This window comes from Miscanthus floridulus, chromosome 3, assembly GCF_019320115.1.
Source record: "Miscanthus floridulus cultivar M001 chromosome 3, ASM1932011v1, whole genome shotgun sequence".
Classification (NCBI taxonomy): domain Eukaryota; kingdom Viridiplantae; phylum Streptophyta; class Magnoliopsida; order Poales; family Poaceae; genus Miscanthus; species Miscanthus floridulus.
Genome location: NC_089582.1, coordinates 114,947 through 133,092, shown reverse-complemented (window position 1 = coordinate 133,092; position 18,146 = coordinate 114,947). Strand labels below are relative to the sequence as shown.

Here is an 18,146-nt window from a genome sequence, read left to right as displayed (position 1 = left end):
GGAGTATTGGTTTGTTCTAATGCAAAGTCTTTTTTTACACGAATAATGTTTTAATAAAATTTGGGAACACATAATTGAGTTCTAAATTGACATATACAGAACAAATAAATGAGTCAATCTAAGCTTTTTTGCACCCATTGGATATGTGGTAGGAATCCTACGCCTTTTATTTAGTAAAGACTTAATTGCATCGATCATGTGTTTAGCCTTCCTCCTCTGCAGTAGGGACCACATCTTTACCTATTAAATCTTCACGGCATCATCGACGCACTTCCTCTCAGATCCAAACTCTCTCTCCCTTTTAGATCCGATGAAGACGAGGGCAAGAGCACAGTCTTCAGTGCCAGTGACTCCAGACTACAGCAGATCCCTAGGCAAGTCAACCTCTCAAATCCGGTGACGCCTTAACCCATTAACTCTTCACAGGGTCACTGACGCGTTCTCTTGGATCCAAACTCTTTTCCCTTTCAGATCTGGTGATGGACAGGGCAAGCAGGACGGACTTTGGTAGCAGCGACTGCAGACTACGATGGATCCCTAGGCAAGTTGACCTCTTAGATCTCATGATGCCTTAACCTATTAACTCTTCATGGGGTCACCGTTCCACTTCCTCTCAGATCCAAATTCTCTCTTCCTTTCAGATTCGGTGATAGTGAGGGCAAATAGCATGGGCTCAGTGGCAGCGGCTGTGGACTACAACATATCCCTAGGTAGGTCAACCTCTTAGATCCATTGATGCCTTAACTTATTAACTCTTTACAAGGTCACTGATGCAGTTCCTCTCAGATCCAAACTCTCTGACCCTTTCAGATTTGGTGACAGCAAGGGCAAGTAGCACATGCTTTGGTGGCAGCGGCCGTGGACTACGATGGATCCTAGGCACGTCAACCTCTCAAATCTGGGGCCTTAACACTACTACACAAATTATTTTGCGAGGCAGTGCCCTTTTATTAACCGAGGCATTTACAAAATCCAACCGCCTCGGTTAATACATGGCGATTAACGAAGGTGGTCGTTTTCATTAACCGAGGTGGTCACAATTAACCGTCTCGCAAAATCGATTTACGGAGGTGGTTAAAAAATAAACGCCTCCTAAAATATATTTACGGATCCAAAAATGCCTTTATTTTTGCAGGCGGTCCGCTTAAAAAACCCATCCCCGTTAATGTGGTCGAGGCCCAGTCAAAGCACATAACCACACCTCCTATCAGGCTTATATAAATAGCAGAGTTAGGGTTTCTCTCACCTATTCAATCTACCTTTCCTTCTCTCTTTGTCTCACCCGACCGCCGCACTCTTCTCACTCCCTCACTTGCCCTCCTCTCTATCTCCCTCACCCTCGACTACACAAGGGGCGCCCACCACGCGCGCCCCCTCCCCCTCCCTAGCTCGGCTCTCCGGCGTGATGGAGGCGACACGACGGGCGTGGCTCTTCAGCAGCGGCGTGGCGGGTGCACGACCCCTCCGCCGTGGGCGCGACACCTCTAGCAGCGGCAATGGTAGACGACCTCTCCCTCACCCCGATGATCAAGCGGATCTGGCGCCACCACCATCGTCGGAGCACCTCCAACACCGTGGATCCGGTGGCCCCTCGCCTCCTTCCCTACCAACGAGCACAGATCCAGCGATCCAACTCCCCTTCCTCCACCACCGACGCGTCTAGATGTGTATCTTGCGCATCCAGGTGCGAATCCGGCGGTGCTACTACTAGCGGCCCAGATCCAAACTCTTTCTCCCTTCTAGATCTGGTGAGGATAAGATCAAGTAGCATAGACTTTGGTGGCAGCGGCGGCGAACTACGATAGATACCCCAGGCAAGTCAACCTTCTTTCTTCTTCCCCTTCTTTATTTCTCTCTCACTCCTATATTGGAGGCATGGTGGTTTGGGGTTGAAGAAGAAGTTAGATCTTGCGATGTGTAGTTGAAGAAGAATGAAAACCCTAGATTTAGGGTTGGATGGTTTTGGGGATTGGAGATTTGCGGTCTTAGGTTTTGGAAGGACATTGATCTTAAAGAGGATGGTTGGAGTCAGGGTGAGTAGGTAGGCCAGGTGACGACAACATCTTGTGACTTACGATGGAGAATGTTTGGCGGGGAAGGTCAACAATGGGAACGAGCGATTGGCTCAGTCAGTAGAGGGCATGTAGGAGGGTGACGATAGAAGGTGGGTAGGGTGGCTCAACATCGAGGGTGTTGTTGGCCTGCTGGAAGTGGCTGAGGTCAGCGGTGGCGAATGACGTGAATTGAATTACAAATCGTTCTTCTTTTTTCTCTTTCTTTGTAGTTATGTGTTGTCGGCTTAGCTGCGTTTTTCTCTCTCTCTCTCTCTTAGAGTAATCTACATGGAAACTACTCAATTTTTATAGAACATCTCCCCGTGTCACCCAACTTGCTTAAAAAGGAGCAAAAATGTTGAACGCCTTACATGGGACACTGACCTGAATGCCTAAAGTTTTCCTAATACAATTTCACTGCTCACTACTTTCGACATTGGCAAACTTTGGTACAATGTTGACTCCTATTTTGGTGAGCACTGCAGACTTCAGAACCAACGTGCTTGCATAGCAGCTTAAAAGACCTTTCGACATCTATATCTAGCATCGATATGCCCAGTTAATCACTCGAGCATTCCATCAGAAAGGAATGATGTTTTTCTTTTTACATTTGAACATTCTATACTTTGATATGTTCACTTAATTCCTCTCGCGTTATCAAAGTATATACTTGTGTGCTGATGTCACATCCATCGTTGTTAACTAGTAAAAAATCTTGTATTTGGCAGGAGTAAGCAAGATTCAATGATGGTGGTTACACGAAAGCATCCGATGAGAAGCAGGAAATGCCAGCTTTGCCATGGGAATCTGTTGTCTTTGCCAAGCAAGTCCGAAGTAAGAAACTCCGATCCACTTCTTTAAAAACAAGTTCTTGACTGATGGATCTAATTTCCATTATGCATTTTTGCTGTTTTCAACATGAAATCACGCGGCTATTATCCATTTTTGTTTGAAAATTTTGGACATTTAGAAGAAAAAAATATATGCTTATAGAACTTGATCACTGTTCCCCTTTGTGCTGAATCTATTATTCACTAGTATCCTCATGTTTGATTCTGATAATAATGCTACATACTAATACGTGACGCGTCTTAATCTAAATTTTTTCTGGGTGTATGTAACTGAACCTACACTCTTTATGTGGTACACGGCAAAGCGAGCCCGTAGACGCTGTATCGTGACAGCCCCGGGTACAAGAATCACCGCCCAGACCTGCCATCACTTGATCGACTATTTCTTAGTCCATTCTCAATCAAATCGAACGGGATTGCTCCCATTCGAAAGATAATTTTGGGATCCATGTCGGCACCAAATTTGGTTCGAAACGGTTGACTACGCCGGGAGAATTCGTGCCCCAAAGTCGGAAGAGAAGCACACTTGCACGGAGATTCCCCCAAACAGACCTGTCCTCACTGAATCCCCAATTTCTCCCTGAATTATCAACCAAATTAGACTAAACCACTCGCATTTGAAAGACAATTTAGTCCCCTACAAACACACTGAGTTTCAAGAGAAACGATGGATCACGTCGCGAGAGGTGAGCTTGAGGATCTAGGAGAGAAGCACAGATTGAACAGGTTCGCGTCTGCTGGCGTCGACCCAGGAGGGCAGCATCCGAGCCACCGCGAGGCGAGCGTCCCCACCCGTTGGATCTGGGCGGATCCGACGGTCCGCGGGGAGCTGCAGACACGGCGGGGTAGCGATCCGCGTGTGAACCCGCTCGACCAATCACAGCGCGGTGCTACGTCCCTGAGCCTTTCCAGTCGCCTCCGCTATTTAAGCGGCCTCGTCCTCGCCTCCGGTCTCACCAGTCATCACCCACAGCCGCCGCCGCCGCCGCTGACGCAGCGAGCGAACGCACCAGCGCACGCGCAGTTCCGGAGAGGGTTGGGAGAGTAGTAGTGGTATAGTCGCGATGACGACGGAAGAGGCTGTAGTTGCCGAGGTCCCGGTGACAGGGGTGAAGGCTGAGGCACCGGCGGCCCAGGAGGCGGAGAAGGACAAGGCGAAGAAGGCACCGAAGGAGAAGGCGGCGCCGAAGGAGAAGAAGGACAAGGGGAAGAAGCCGGCGGCGCACCCTCCCTACGCTGAGGTGAGAGCGCCGGTGGTTTAGTCCGTTGCGATCGAGCTGATTCGTTGTAACGCTGGATTGGTTTTTTCGATTGCTTGTTTTTGATGACGAATCTGTTGGATCGGTCTTGGCGCTGGTTTTTGTTATCATCGCGAAATCGATCTTGAATCTGAGATGCATTTTTTTGGGTCTGGTTGCAGATGATTTCAGAGGCAATCGCTGCCCTGAAGGAGAAGACCGGGTCGAGCTCGGTGGCCATAGCCAAGTACGTGGAGGGGAAGCACGGCGGCAAGCTCCCCACCAACTTCCGCAAGCAGCTGACCGTGCAGCTGAAGAAGCTCGCTGCTGCCGGCAAGCTGACGAGGGTGAAGAACTCCTTCAAGCTGCCGGCCGCCCGCCCTGTCACCACCGACGCCAAGCCCAAGGCCGCCGCCAAGCCGAAGGCCCCCAAGGCCGCCGCCAAGACCGCGGCCAAGCCCAAGGCCTCACCGAAGGCGAAGGCCAAGACGGCGGCGAAGCCCAAGGCGGCGGCGTCGCCCAAGCCCAAGGCGAAGGCCAAGCCCGCCACTCCCGCTCCCGCCTCCGCGTCGCCCAGGCCCCGCGGGCGCCCTCCTAAGGTCGCCAAGACCTCCGCCAAGGCCTCGCCCGCCAAGGCAGCAGCCAAGAAGGCTGCTGCTCCTGCTGCTGCCGCCAAGAAGAAGGCAGTGGCATCGCCCAAGAAGAAGGCGGCGACCCCGAAGAAGGCCGCTGCCGCTGCTGCTCCGACCAGGAAGGGCGCGGCCAGGAAGGCCAAGAAGTAGGCTGCCTGCCTGCTTGCCTTGGCGCCGGAGTCACCCCCTCCCTCGCTCCATTCGGCCTATAGTATAGATTTCCCCCTCCCTATCTGGATTTTGATCCGTCTTGTCAGTAGCTCCTAGATTCGCCAGTAGCTCCGGCATGAGCCTCAGAGCCTTCAAAAGGGTAGTAGCCTGTCTGTAAAAAACGTGGGATGGTTGATCGTGTGCGATCAGTCCTCATGCTCCTCCCTGCCTGTATGATGAACATCGAGTTAAGCTATAATAGTATTATTATTATGCTATTTCATGATTCCTGGACTGTTGCCGTAATGCTGTCAGATCGTTTTTGGTTGGATTGTGTTTGGATTCCTGGTTGCTGTTCAATTCCTGCATTGGTTGATTTTGTTGGATTTGGATTTTAGAGGAGGATCCTAGCATTGCATCATGCTTGGTTCTGGTTTCTGCATTTGACTGCAATTGTAATCGGGTTCTTCGTTCAATTGTTGGATTAGTTGATTTTGTTGGATGTAGAGAAGGTTCGTAGCATCATCATATACGGAGAAAAGGCTCGGGATTTGTTCGAAAATGACGCTGGAATCTTGGCGAAATCTCTAGAATCATGCTTTGCTTACATATTAATACTTCCCAAAGAACCAAAAGGATTCTGGTTTGCGTGATTGGCATTTCAGAATGCAGAGCGGCGCCGTTGTTTCCAAAACCAAAAGAGATTCTGGTTTGCGCGACTGGGATTTGGCAGGCCGCGTGGTGTGCGTGGACGGGGAGGCGCGCTCGCCGCAGGCGGGATGAGCTGGAGCGGATTGCGGTTTCGTTGCGCGGTGGCGGCCAGGGGACGAGTAGGCAGGCGCGCTCGTTGCGGATGCATGTCCGGCTTACCCTCGGCTTCGGCCGAGTTTCGTACCAGCGAACGGTGCCGTTTTTGGGTAGGGGGCGGGAGATTTCCGTTTGGGGACCCGTCCGTGTTTTGCCATTGCCTCTCTGGGCGTTCGAATTCTCGGGGAATGGACAGGTGGGCACGTACCGGACGGAAATGGGTTTCTATTTCTGGCTGGCTGTGTTTCGAGCCCACCTATCCGTGGTCGGTTTTCCTCGACCCGTTGGACGTTGGAGAGTGTTCAGGTAAAATCTATTTTTTCTCAAAAAAGGTAAAATCTATCTTTTCTGAACGAGTAACATTTCCTTTTTTTTTCAGGTATACTCCCCCAGTTCAAAAAAAACCCATTTCGTTTTTATTGAGAAATACAAATATATAAAAAAATTAATATTCTTTTCTGATTACTTTTTTACTAACAAATATGCCCGTGCGTTGCAACTGAAGAAAAAAAAAATCAAACGATCATAGAAAACAGCAACGTGAATGGTACATATCTATTTATCTTTTATCATTTCTATAAAATTTAAAAGCTATAATTTTTTCTGTGATCATCATAACATATAAGCTAATGTTAGCAATAACATAACAATGCTCTATTAAGTCTTTATCAAATTCTAAAAAAAAGGTAAAATCTATCTTTTCTGAACGAGTAACATTTCCTTTTTTTTTCCAGGTATACTCCCCAGTCTAAAAAAAAACTCATTTCGTTTTTGATTGAGAAATACAAATATAAAAAAAAATTAATATTCTTTTTTGATTACTTTATTTATTATACGCGTTTGGCTACTCCACCGCTTTTTTTCTAATGAGGCCTTGTTTAGTTCGCGAATTTTTTTGGAAAATGGTACTGTAGCACTTTCGTTGTTATTTAGCAATTAGTGTCCAATCATAGTCTAATTAGGCTTAAAAGATTCGTCTCGTGAATTTCGTCTAAACTGTGTAATTAGTTTTATTTTTTATTTATATTTAATGCTTCATGCATGCGTCCAAAGATTCGATATGACGGGAAATCTTGAAAATTTTTGCAAAATGAAGTGCAACTAAACAACACCTGAGCTATTGGTCCGCTCCTTCGGTCATGCATGGGCCTCCCCGCCAATCGTCATGGTCCTCAAGCGCCTCTGGCTCTCCGTCGGCTGTTTCCGCTCCTATGACCTCCTCCCGCCGAGAGCCTTTCCACCGATGAGGGTCGTCTCGCCGGCTGCCTCCCTACCGCGCAGTGGCGTAACTAGGATCTGGAGCAAGGGTGGTTCACTATAGATGTAAAACCAAATTATAGAGTGATCCATGTGTAATTTTCATGATTTTAAAGAGCTTATCTACTGTAGTTTCTTGAGCTAAATTTTAGGGTGGTCCATGGACCACCTGTCCACCTAGCTAGCTCCGCCTATGCTACCGCGAATGCCTGCCCGTCGACCGACTCCCCGCCGACGAGCTCATCCCCGCCGAGCGCCATACCACCATAAAAGTCGCGTGCCTTGCCGTCGTCGTCCGCGTGCCTCCGAGCGCCATACCACCATCGAGTCGCGTGCCTCGTCGTCCGCGTGCCTGACCCGGTCGCCCCGATCGTGTGTAGGTTGGCCCATGGGCCATATCCGCAGCTTCTGGCCCGCGCCGTAGGCCCAGCTGAGTTTCGCTTCCTCCTTCCTCGAGAAGACGCGCCGTAGGCCCTGCTGAGTGTTTCGCTTTGTTTCTTCCTCGAGAAGACAGAGCAAGCGCAGCAGTAGTCCCTTCCCACGCGCCCTTCGTCCCTTTGCTCTGTCTTAAACCCTAGCGAGTTTCTAGAACCTTCCAGTTCCAGAAGCCTGACCCCTCGCTCGGAAGCCGGCGCCATGGACCTAGACCCAGAGGGCATCTTCCGCGACGACAGCGATGAAGACGAAGACACCGTCCAGGTTCGTACCGGCTCTTCCCTGCGTTTTTTCTTCTTCTTTCCCCCTTCTATTGGAGCAGTGTTCTGAAAAGTAATTTGACCCTGCTGGCTGCTGCGGCGCCGCATTCTTCGCGTGTTGTGGATTGCTTGCTCGGGGAATCAGGAGAGGGAGGCGAACAAGGAGATGGTTGTCTACCTTGTCGACGCCTCGCCCAAAATGTTCACCCCTGCTACCACCCAGGTGAGGCACAATTACTCTACGCCACTTAATTTGACATTCTGGGTATCAGTTTTTTATGTCTCTATTTGGAAATTAAGACCTAGTCTGAAGTTGGATCATTAAGTTTGTTCTGGATTTTCGCTAGTAGTAGTTTGTCTGTGATCCATCGCCATATAGGATTTTAGGAAGAAGGCAACTGATGAGTACTCCTCATAACCTTTAGGTAATGCAATGCTAAATGTACTACTTTGTCAGTTTGCCCTTTTGTCAGTATCCAATTATTCAGTCTATGTGGCCAAGTTTTGCCCTGACATTCTTTTAGGGGCTTGCGACATTACTAAATAACAATGTAACATTTTTTTTCAGGACAATGAAAAGCAGGAGACACATTTCCACACCATTGTTAGCTGCATCACAGAGTCTCTAAAGACACAAATTATTGGTAGATCTTACGATGAAGTCGCAATATGTTTCTTTAACACTGTAAGCTTTCTCAAATCAGTAAGCATACACCTCTGCTTCTAGCAGTTTTTGTAGTTTGCAGTTTTGTTTTTCCTGTTTGAGTTACTTTGATTTTATCGCAAGCATCTGCGGGGCGTAAGAGTGCAAGAAGGAAAGAGCATGTTGTCAACTCTTGTTTGCTTTATGTTAGAACTCTATTTGCACATTTCCAGTTTTACTCAATATATCATTACTACCACCTGTCAAATAATTGGATATTGGAAACCAAAATGGTATCCAAAAGGGCCATATGCTCATAACAACACAAATGTGACCACTAGTTTCTATTGTAACTTCATTTATAAACCTAGAAAATATAATATTAATATAGTGTGTTGTGAGACGAATCTAAACACAGTTTTAGATTGCAATTAATTATTAACAGAAAACATCAATAGGCAAAATTTGAAAGCTTCACTGGATGTGTCTCAGTGACCCCCAACATTACTTATTATTTACTGCATAGAGCGAACTAAGGCACTAAGCTTGATGACTAGCGAGCATGAAGCCGAAAATAATACAGTTCAAGTGCTGCTGCATCCAGTAAGACACGAGAGGGTCGGAGTCAGGAATGACAGTTTCTTTAATATAGATGCAGATGGGTTGCAGTATTTTGCTTATTTTCTTAAAAGTGAAATAATGAGCTAACTATGCAACTGTCCTTTTTGTATTAGTTATTAGTCATTTCTCAACAAATATTCAACTTTGCCTGCTTAGGTCCCTTGCACTATTCATGAACTTTGTGTTGATAGCATTTAAAGTAGAACCATTGCACAGATATTGCTAAGCATAGTGCCCAGTTCCTTGATCCGGTTTGCTCACAACTCGCAGAAAGAGAAGAAGAATTTACAGGACTCAGCTGGTGTTTATGTTTATAATGTTGGAGACAGAGAAGAACTTGATAGACCCACTGCAAAACTTATCAAAGATTTTTCTTCCATAGAAGGTAATACCACTGTATGAATTGTTCCTTGGTGACACATGGTCAAAGTTTGAGGGATATGCATGCTCAACTTTTTTCAGTAGGATGTGGTTCGTGGATAATATTTTTGGCTAAAGTTATTTATCGTCCAGTAGAATCCTTGATTTCGTTTGGGTGCAGTGATGTTTCTTCGTCATACAAGTGTCTTTGTTTGGGTCTCCCTGTTTTTCCCATGTCACTAATATTGCTTCCAAGTTCCACCCACTTTCTCAAGTACAGAAAGTCTACCGCCTTTTATGTTGTAACATTAGTTCATAACTCGTGAGTAAAACTTCACATGTCTAAACATAAGACATATAGACTTAATTAAAAAATAAATCTCAAATCTCATTATAGTTTCTCATCAGGCTGGTTTCATGTTCTCAAATTCGACGCAGTGTAGTGTGTAACAGTATATACTGCCTAGATTATCATACTCATAAGATTTTCTTGTTAACTAGAAGGATACCCCGCACACTGCTGTGGGAATCGCAGATGGTTTGGAATGAAAATGGGACGGTCTATAGTTATTGGCTTATGTGACTTATTGGTATGGAAAGCTTGCATGGAGGGGTAGATTATCATAAATGGATGTTGCTGTATGATGTGGCTCGCTGATGTGGACAACTAAATGCATGTTAATAGGTGTTGTGGCTAGCTGATGTCGGTAGATTGCATGGAGAGAGAGCTTTCATAATTGCATGCTAGCGGGCTGCAGACGTGGATAGTTTGCATGGAGAGATAGATATGTAGTGTGGACCGCTTTTATAAGATATATAGATATAGATATAAATTTCGTTTGGCCTGGATTGATAGATATGTATAGGGGGAAAAGTTAGCAATCCTGTTTTCTTTTCTGGTTATAAACCTTTGTTTCAACTAACTGCAGATTCTTTTATGAGCACCATTGGAAGTCGATATGGAATAACATCTGGATCTCGAGAGAATACCCTGTATAATGCTCTTTGGGTTGCTCAGGCTCTGCTGCCCAAGGGGTATGACTACTTCCCTTCTTTTGGCCTTTGAGCAGTGTCATGTAATTTGCATCCAATAACAAATTGCTGTTTAGTGGGGGCTATTGCCTATTGACATGTTATGTAGCCTTTGTACATCAACCTTTCATGTAGGATCACTCAGTGAAGCTAAAATTTGTTCACGTTATACAAACTAGACTGCATCAGTTTGTGTAGGTATTTGATTGGTAAAGTGAATGTAGCATGCATATAGTGCTTTGTCTTCCTTCAATTGCACCACTTAATGCCTGTCTGAATCTAGTCATTCCATGTTCCTCATTTGAAACTTTTCAGATCTGTGAAGACCGTCAGTAAACGAATTCTTATATTCACCAATGAAGATGATCCTTTTGGTACTATTACAGGAGCAGTGAAAACTGATATGATTAGGACAACAGTTCAACGTGCAAAGGCAATTCTTCTATTTAAAACTGCATGCTGCCAGCACATCGCAAAATGTTTTCTTGTCCTTTGTTTACCATAACAATACTTTCTTTTCTCCAGGATGCACAAGATCTTGGCCTGTCTATTGAACTTCTTCCACTGAGCCGGCCTGATGAGCAGTTCGACATGTCCCTGTTTTATGCAGTAAGTCTCCATAATTGCTTTTTTCTCTTCTCTATGTGCTAACTGCTGAACAGCTCCAATTGCCCAGGATTTAATTGGTCTGGATGGGGATGAGATAACCGAGTATTTGCCATCTGCTGGTGTTAGGTACTATATTCTTGAAACATCAATATTACTTATGTATTTTTTGGATTTAGATGATATTTATTTAACCGTACTTTATTCTTACAATCTCCTAGCACAAATAAATCAGACATTCACACTTGAGTTATAAACGGAGATAACAGGGCTGTTTGGATTATGACCTGCAGGCAGGGTGCTGGCCAGGCAGCGATCCCATCCGCCAGGCGCTCAAAATCGATGGCCTGGTGTTGCTGCCTGGCCAAGCAACTATGCCTGGACGCACAACCAAACAGGCCCGAGCATGTTTTATGAAATCACAGTTGCCTCTCTTTTGTTTCCATTTGGACTTGTCTTTTCTTCTTTGAACAGAGGGCAAGAGCTTTGCAATTAATTGAACACACCCACCCCTCTACACACGGGAATAAACACCAACCACACACCACTATGCACCACAGCTTCATAGCAGTATCTCATGTAGACTTGTCCTTGACCTCTATCAAAAATTCTGTCATGGAGGGCACTTTTGCACGGACTTTTGTCAGTGTGTGAGTCTGCTGTAGTGTTTTTGTGTGTGTGTGTGTGTGTGTGTGTATGGGCTGGTCTTCTTTCGTGGGGGCTCCTTACCCCCCCCCCCCCTCCCCCCTCTTTTTTTCTCATCTTTTCTTATTATAAAAATGTGCAGCTCTCCTCCGTGTTTGAGAAAAAATCGGACAGAGTTATCCATGTATTTGATGTTATATGATACAATATTTTGTGGGTTTCTTGTGTTACTATCCACTATCCAATAGTAGAACATGAATTACTTATTTGTGTTTAGTGCATCTATTAAAAATGATTGTTTTATTCTATAGAGGTTTTGTAGACTCCAGCTATAGAGCTATGCAGGAGTATGTTAAAAATTATACCATATGTTTGTGTCTTGCTTGGTCTTTTATGCTTTGCTATGCTGCTGGTCTGTTGATCTCTAATCATTTGGGAAGTTTGTATTTTCTCTGAATGGACGTTTTAGTTTAAATTCTCTCTCTTCCACATTTTTTTATTGATGTCTTTAAAGACTACAGGATATGACTAATCAACTGAGGAAACCACAATTTTTCATTTATGTCTTTAAAGGCTAGAGGATATGACTAATCAACTGAGAAAACGAATAATGAAGAAGCGCAGAGTCAAAACTCTTTCATTTGCAATCACAAATGATGTGTGCATAGAAGTGAATACATATGCGCTGGTCCGTCCTACTACTCCAGGCATGCTCTGACTTTGGTTTATTTCATGCTTTATTACAAACTATTGGTGTTGAAACATCTAAGTATACGCTGATTATTTTTTTAGGGGCAATCACATGGCTTGATTCACTAAGTAACCTTCCATTAAAGGTGAGCATATGATTAAAATCAGTTCCATGTTGCTCTTCTTTGGTTAAACTTTGACCTGTGAACAAGTTTTGTTTACTGTCTTTCATGAAAGAAGTTGTCGTTAATTCATACATGATACATACTCCCTCCGTTGCAAATTATAAGTCGCTTTGACTTTTTTGGTACATTTATTTTGCTATGTATCTAGCAAAATGGATGAACCAAAAGAGTCAAAACGACTTATAATTTGGAACGGAGGGAGTAGAAAAAGTTGTAAACCACCTCACCGGTCACAGCAACACAGACCATAATGACCATGCATACTTCTGGCCTAATACTCTTGTTTTGAGATTGCTGACATTATAGGATCATCGATAATACAAATATATATCAGGTTGTTCGCAAACCCATATTATGAATGGCATTATCTTGTACCCTGAGGGGGGGGGTGGGGGGGGGGTTCTCTATAATGGTACCCTTGATAGGTTTTGGTCATCCTTTTTTTTCACCTTCAAATGTTGCATTAGTGCTTACCAAAGTATTGAACTGCATGGGTCAAAATCGCCTCAGGGGCTTTATGTTGCAGGTGGACTCTCTTATGTTAATGTCTCTATGGCAGTATGGCTTTGAGTATATAGTGTCCCAGTCCCCCTGCTGCAAAATGGATTCGCTCTGGTTGAATCTTGAGCTCCTCACAGTTTATCGCTTATCACAGACATGGGTATAGAATTGCGGAATAATCGGCCATACTTTATACACGTCGAGAGAGGAATGAAAAAAATACTTGTAAATTATTTTATTTATTATTATTCTACAGTATAATATACATTATCATAACTTGCAAGTGCTGGGATACTCTACAATACATTTTTGTGATTTTTCTTAAAAAACTGTGGATCTGTGTTTCTTTCACAACCAGATAATAACATGCAAAAACCAGTAACAACCAAACTGAAAATCTACAGGCACATATGTTAGTGTCCAGTTCCCTTGATTAATGGATGGGACGAGACTGCAAAGGAATAGCTAAGCCACATGAATATATGACTGTGGAGCTAAAGTTTATCAGTGATCTGATCTGATTGAATATGTAAGGCTAATTCTTGTTGAGATGAGAGGTATCTACCGCACCAAAAAGGAAATTGGCCCATAATTCAAAGTCTTCTTTGTGAACTATTGTAGTGCCTAGAGACTTTTAACATGACACAAAAGTCTATTCATATGATTGCTTGGATGCACAACCATATACAATTGTTAAGTTGGGTTTGAGTCTTATTTAGTGACCAATGTTACTTTTATGATTCTTCCACATATAAGATATAATAACTAGAATGTTTATGCAGGCTGAGAGGTCTTTCATATGCAATGATACTGGGGCTCTACTTCAGGATGCACAGACACGTTTCCAGATGTACAATGAGTAAGCACACACGACACTGGCACTCGTGTATGATCTTTGGGTGATGGTTTACTGTTGACTTGTATGATCTTCTTGCTATCTATATCAATGTGGTTGAAAAGGAGGATACTTATAACTGCACTCTTGCACAAAACAATTTCATTTCAAACACCTTTTAGAACATATCATTATTAAACATTATATTGAGAAAAGCCATGGGAGCTGGCATGTGAGCATGTTTTCAGATGGAAGAAATGAATTCCTATGGAGCACTGAGAATTCGCAGACATGGATGGCTCTGAAACCACTTCTAAGTTTCAAATCGCAAACTAACCTCACTTGTGCACTGATAACACCTTTTTTTATGTTTTAGAAAGTCTATTGCATATTGCAAGATCATGAAGCTTATTTTTGCATGCATGCCTTGCAAGATAGTTTTGGCTGCACTAGTATTTTGATGGATTTCATTGTGTTGGATTACACTGTTATATATTAGTTTCACTTTTACTATCCATTCATGCATTTTTTTTGTGCAGCACAATTGTCAAATTTTCTGTACATGAACTCTCTGAGGTTAAAAGGGTTGCAAGCCATCATCTTCGCCTTTTAGGTTTCAAGCCATTGGATTGCTTGAAAGATTATCATAACTTAAGACCATCGACATTTATTTATCCGAGTGATCAGGTATTGTGTTCTTCTGGGATTGCTTCAGTGTCCAGTTGTAGTTTGCTGCTGTACTGCAACTATCCACTTAATGCTGAGAATATCGTTATTTTTTCCATGTCATCTTGCTTCTGAGCTTTTGGCAGATAATATAAGTTCAAAATTTAAAGAATTTCTTCGTGAATATATATTTTCATTGTAGAAGGATGAAGTGAACACAGTATCCAACTTGATTTGGTATTTAGGTGCATACTAAACCAACTTTAGTGATTTTTTTTCTCATATAAAATTTCATCTTTTGTTTCAACAATGAGTTAGCACTTTGTCTGCATCATGTTAGTTATTATTAATTTGAACCAAAATAATTCTTTGGCCATATAAGGACAGTAGAGGACCCTACTGAACGTTGACTAGTGTAGTAAATAAATTGTTACTCAGTTTAGGCAAACAATGGGTTACTGCACAAGAGGGCTGCAATACCAAAACTACAAGAATGTGCAAGGGACACAAGAACTGATTACATACTATAGAACTAAGGCTATGCATCAACAGATAGTTCAAACTTAAAGCAGTTTTCTAGGTGAGGTAGAAATTTCTTTGAGGCTCTTCCATAGGATTCTATGTGTTATTTCTTTGAGGCTCTTCCATATAATGTGTTCTTTTCTTTTATTGTGCATTTATCAGATAGTTGGCTCACCCTTATGCTCTCATGCAGCGTATATTTGGAAGCACTTGTGTTTTCGTTGCTTTACATAGCTCAATGTTACGTCTTGGAAGGTTAGCCACTATTATTTTCCCATCAGCCTTTTTTGAGCAACTGTATAAGGAAAATACTTTGAATCAAGAAAACTAAATACTCTGAATGTGGATAAAGCTGGCCTGAATCATCTTAGTGCATTGTAAATTGTTATTATGCTCTTATATGACATTTTGCAGTAGCTTTGAATTATGCAATACACGCACAGTAAAACATATCACATCACCAGCTGTGGTTAACTGGTTGGTACCGTGACATGCAATTGCATGCCGCTGTTAGTCTGGAAGTTTGAGTCTCAAGAAGCAAGTCGTTGGCCATAATTTGTTTCCATGCCTTGCTTAACCAACCTTTGGCAGTGAACAAGGAAATCCTTGTTAGGGAGAGTAAATTTGTCTCTCTCAAAGTCAAGAAACTCTTAGGTGGGCAAGGTAAGGTAGCCAAACTTTATGCTAGGCCAGTTGAGGCAAGAGAGCCAGACATGGCGAGGTGATCTATAACAAAATGGACTTACTTAAACAATCATATATGTAAAATATAGCATGTGTATGATTTCAGGTTTGCACTTGCATTTTATGGGAATCCAACTCGACCACAGCTCGTAGCCCTTGTTGCTCAAGTGAGGGATTCTGTCCTACCATGTCTATTTAACATTTTGATATCAATATATCCTAATATGCTTTTCAAAATTAACTCTGGTCTATATTGGTCAATAAAACAGGAAGAGGTTACTTCCTCTGGTGGCCAGTTTGAACCGCCTGGCATGCACATGATCTATCTTCCATACTCCGATGATATTAGATATCCTGAAGAAGTAAGGACTGGCGTTGTAGTTTAACTTTACCATCACCTTAAGCTAATTTTCTTACTTTGGTTTGCAGGTTCATGTGACTTATGATGATGCACCACGTGCAACAGATGAACAAATCAAGAAAGCTTCGAATCTATTCAAACGTATTGATCTAAAAAATTTCTCTGCATGCCAATTTGCTAACCCAGGTAAATAGCTATGAAGTCATTATTGACAATGCTACTCTTAAGCTATCTTTTTGCCTCCTGCATTTGACCCTATCTTATTAGCTCATATTAAAGCTGAGTGCAAAATGAAGAACAAGAATAAATTGTGTCCTCTTAAATGTTTCATGCCATAAGTGATTGAAAAAGTCTTCTTAACCTGGGCATAAACTTCTTCAGAAATTTATCTTTAGAGTCTAGGGTCAACTATAAGCCCACAACATCTAGAATCATCTGCTTTACTTTAGGCTCCACTATGAACATGCTCCATAGCTTTGAAAAGTATTTACATTTACCAGATGATGCTCTAATGAAGATCAGGAGACCTATTGCAGGCACATTTTTTTTGGTGGATTACATAAATGCTCAATATTTGAAAAGTGCTTGTTGAACATGCGATGTTGCTTGTTGGGCTAAAATGTCATTGATGTATATTATAACAAGCATTTTATTCACTTGCGAATCACTTCCGTAATTACACAAAATTCAGTCACATGTACATGCTCTGATACGGCTTCTGTTGTCCAACATCAACAGCTTTGCAAAGACACTATGGGATCTTGGAGGCCTTAGCTTTAGGCGAAGATGAGATGCCTGATATAAAGGATGAGACCCTGCCTGACGAAGAAGGCTTGTCTAGGTACTTCTTTTGCTTGTCTATTTATATGCATGCTAAACTATATACTCCCTTTCTCTTTGAAATAGGTAATCTTGTTGGTGATGTCACTCTTCCCAAACAGGGCACAACAAGATGGAAGCATAACTTATTGAATGCTTGAACAAGCTGAATTCCTGTTGGTTATATAAAAGCAATTTGCAATAGTTATCTCTTTATCTTATTTGTGCCTTGTGTGGGATGTTCCTTGCTATTCTTATCTCAGGCCAGGGGTAGTCAAAGCTATTGAGGAATTCAAGACTTCAGTCTATGGTGAAAATTATGACCAAGAGGAGGCAGAAGCAGCAGCAGGGAAAGCTTCCCGTGGTGATGCTTCAAAAAAGAGGAAGGAAATCACTGATGCAGCTGCGCAGATAAGTGCTGCTTATGATTGGGCAGAACTTGCAGACAATGGAAAAGTGAGTAGTCAGATCCTTTTAGCAAGATCCATATCCATAAACGGGGAGGCACTGGATTTATTCTGCAGACACTAAATGCACTCAAATTCTTCTTAAGCAACAAGCTAAAGTTAATTAAAAATTTGTCTCCTGAGTATACATGCAACTAGAATTCAGCATATCACTTCTAGGTGAAATTTGCCAATGAATTTAGAGCTGAAGTTTTTGCAATTGCCAATAATCATTGACATGTTATACAATATTGTTTGGTTACTATAATTGTTTTCTAAATTCCGAGGTTGTCATTTGCAGCTGAAGCAAATGACGGCGGCGGAATTGAAATCCTACCTGACCGCGCATGACCTCCCGGTTTCTGGTAAGAAAGAGGTACTTGTCAGCAGGATCTTGACTCATCTGGGCAAGTGAAGCCGCGAATCCGAACTGTTAGCTTTCTCAGACCCCGGCTGTCATCTGTATTGCTGTCCATTTGGTTTTGAACCTGACGGGATGATATAATTGATAAGTAATTGACTACTACTAGCATATATGTTGGATGCACGTGCAAGGAATTCAACCGCATCTCACCTTGTTTTGTCAGTTCCTCTGGTCTTTGTTTTGAGCAAGCAGACCAAAGACTCTGATTGACAATCAAAATTGTCCATTTTGTGAAGTTGTCAAAATGTGAAATAGACTTCATCATTGCGTTCCTCTCATCGAGACGGTCAAAAAACATATAAGGAATGTCTAATTCGGAGTCTGGATGAAGGAGTTATTCTCTTAAGAAAATCTCACCTTACCTGAACTTCTAACCCCAACCTCTGATTTTCGTTTGGAGGTTCTGAGTTTGTGTGAAAATT

The 18,146-nt window shown here is 43.0% G+C and overlaps 2 protein-coding genes across 2 annotated transcripts; both read left to right on the top strand.

The window, feature by feature from the left end:
* Nucleotides 1–3,849: 3,849 nt before the first annotated feature.
* LOC136544729 (histone H1-like) lies at nucleotides 3,850–5,214 on the top strand. The gene is made up of 2 exons (XM_066536792.1): nucleotides 3,850–4,146; nucleotides 4,326–5,214. Exons 1-2 carry the CDS (start codon nucleotides 3,970–3,972, stop codon nucleotides 4,923–4,925), a joined length of 777 nt encoding a protein of 258 aa, XP_066392889.1. The 5' UTR covers nucleotides 3,850–3,969; the 3' UTR covers nucleotides 4,926–5,214.
* Nucleotides 5,215–7,324: 2,110 nt separating this feature from the next.
* LOC136544728 (ATP-dependent DNA helicase 2 subunit KU70) lies at nucleotides 7,325–17,858 on the top strand. The gene is made up of 19 exons (XM_066536791.1): nucleotides 7,325–7,688; nucleotides 7,830–7,907; nucleotides 8,253–8,369; nucleotides 9,219–9,333; nucleotides 10,238–10,343; nucleotides 10,656–10,773; nucleotides 10,866–10,949; nucleotides 11,017–11,075; nucleotides 12,165–12,298; nucleotides 12,384–12,427; nucleotides 13,750–13,826; nucleotides 14,342–14,489; nucleotides 15,184–15,245; nucleotides 15,781–15,841; nucleotides 15,944–16,036; nucleotides 16,104–16,221; nucleotides 16,774–16,876; nucleotides 17,118–17,310; nucleotides 17,602–17,858. Exons 1-19 carry the CDS (start codon nucleotides 7,626–7,628, stop codon nucleotides 17,713–17,715), a joined length of 1,887 nt encoding a protein of 628 aa, XP_066392888.1. The 5' UTR covers nucleotides 7,325–7,625; the 3' UTR covers nucleotides 17,716–17,858.
* Nucleotides 17,859–18,146: the final 288 nt, after the last annotated feature.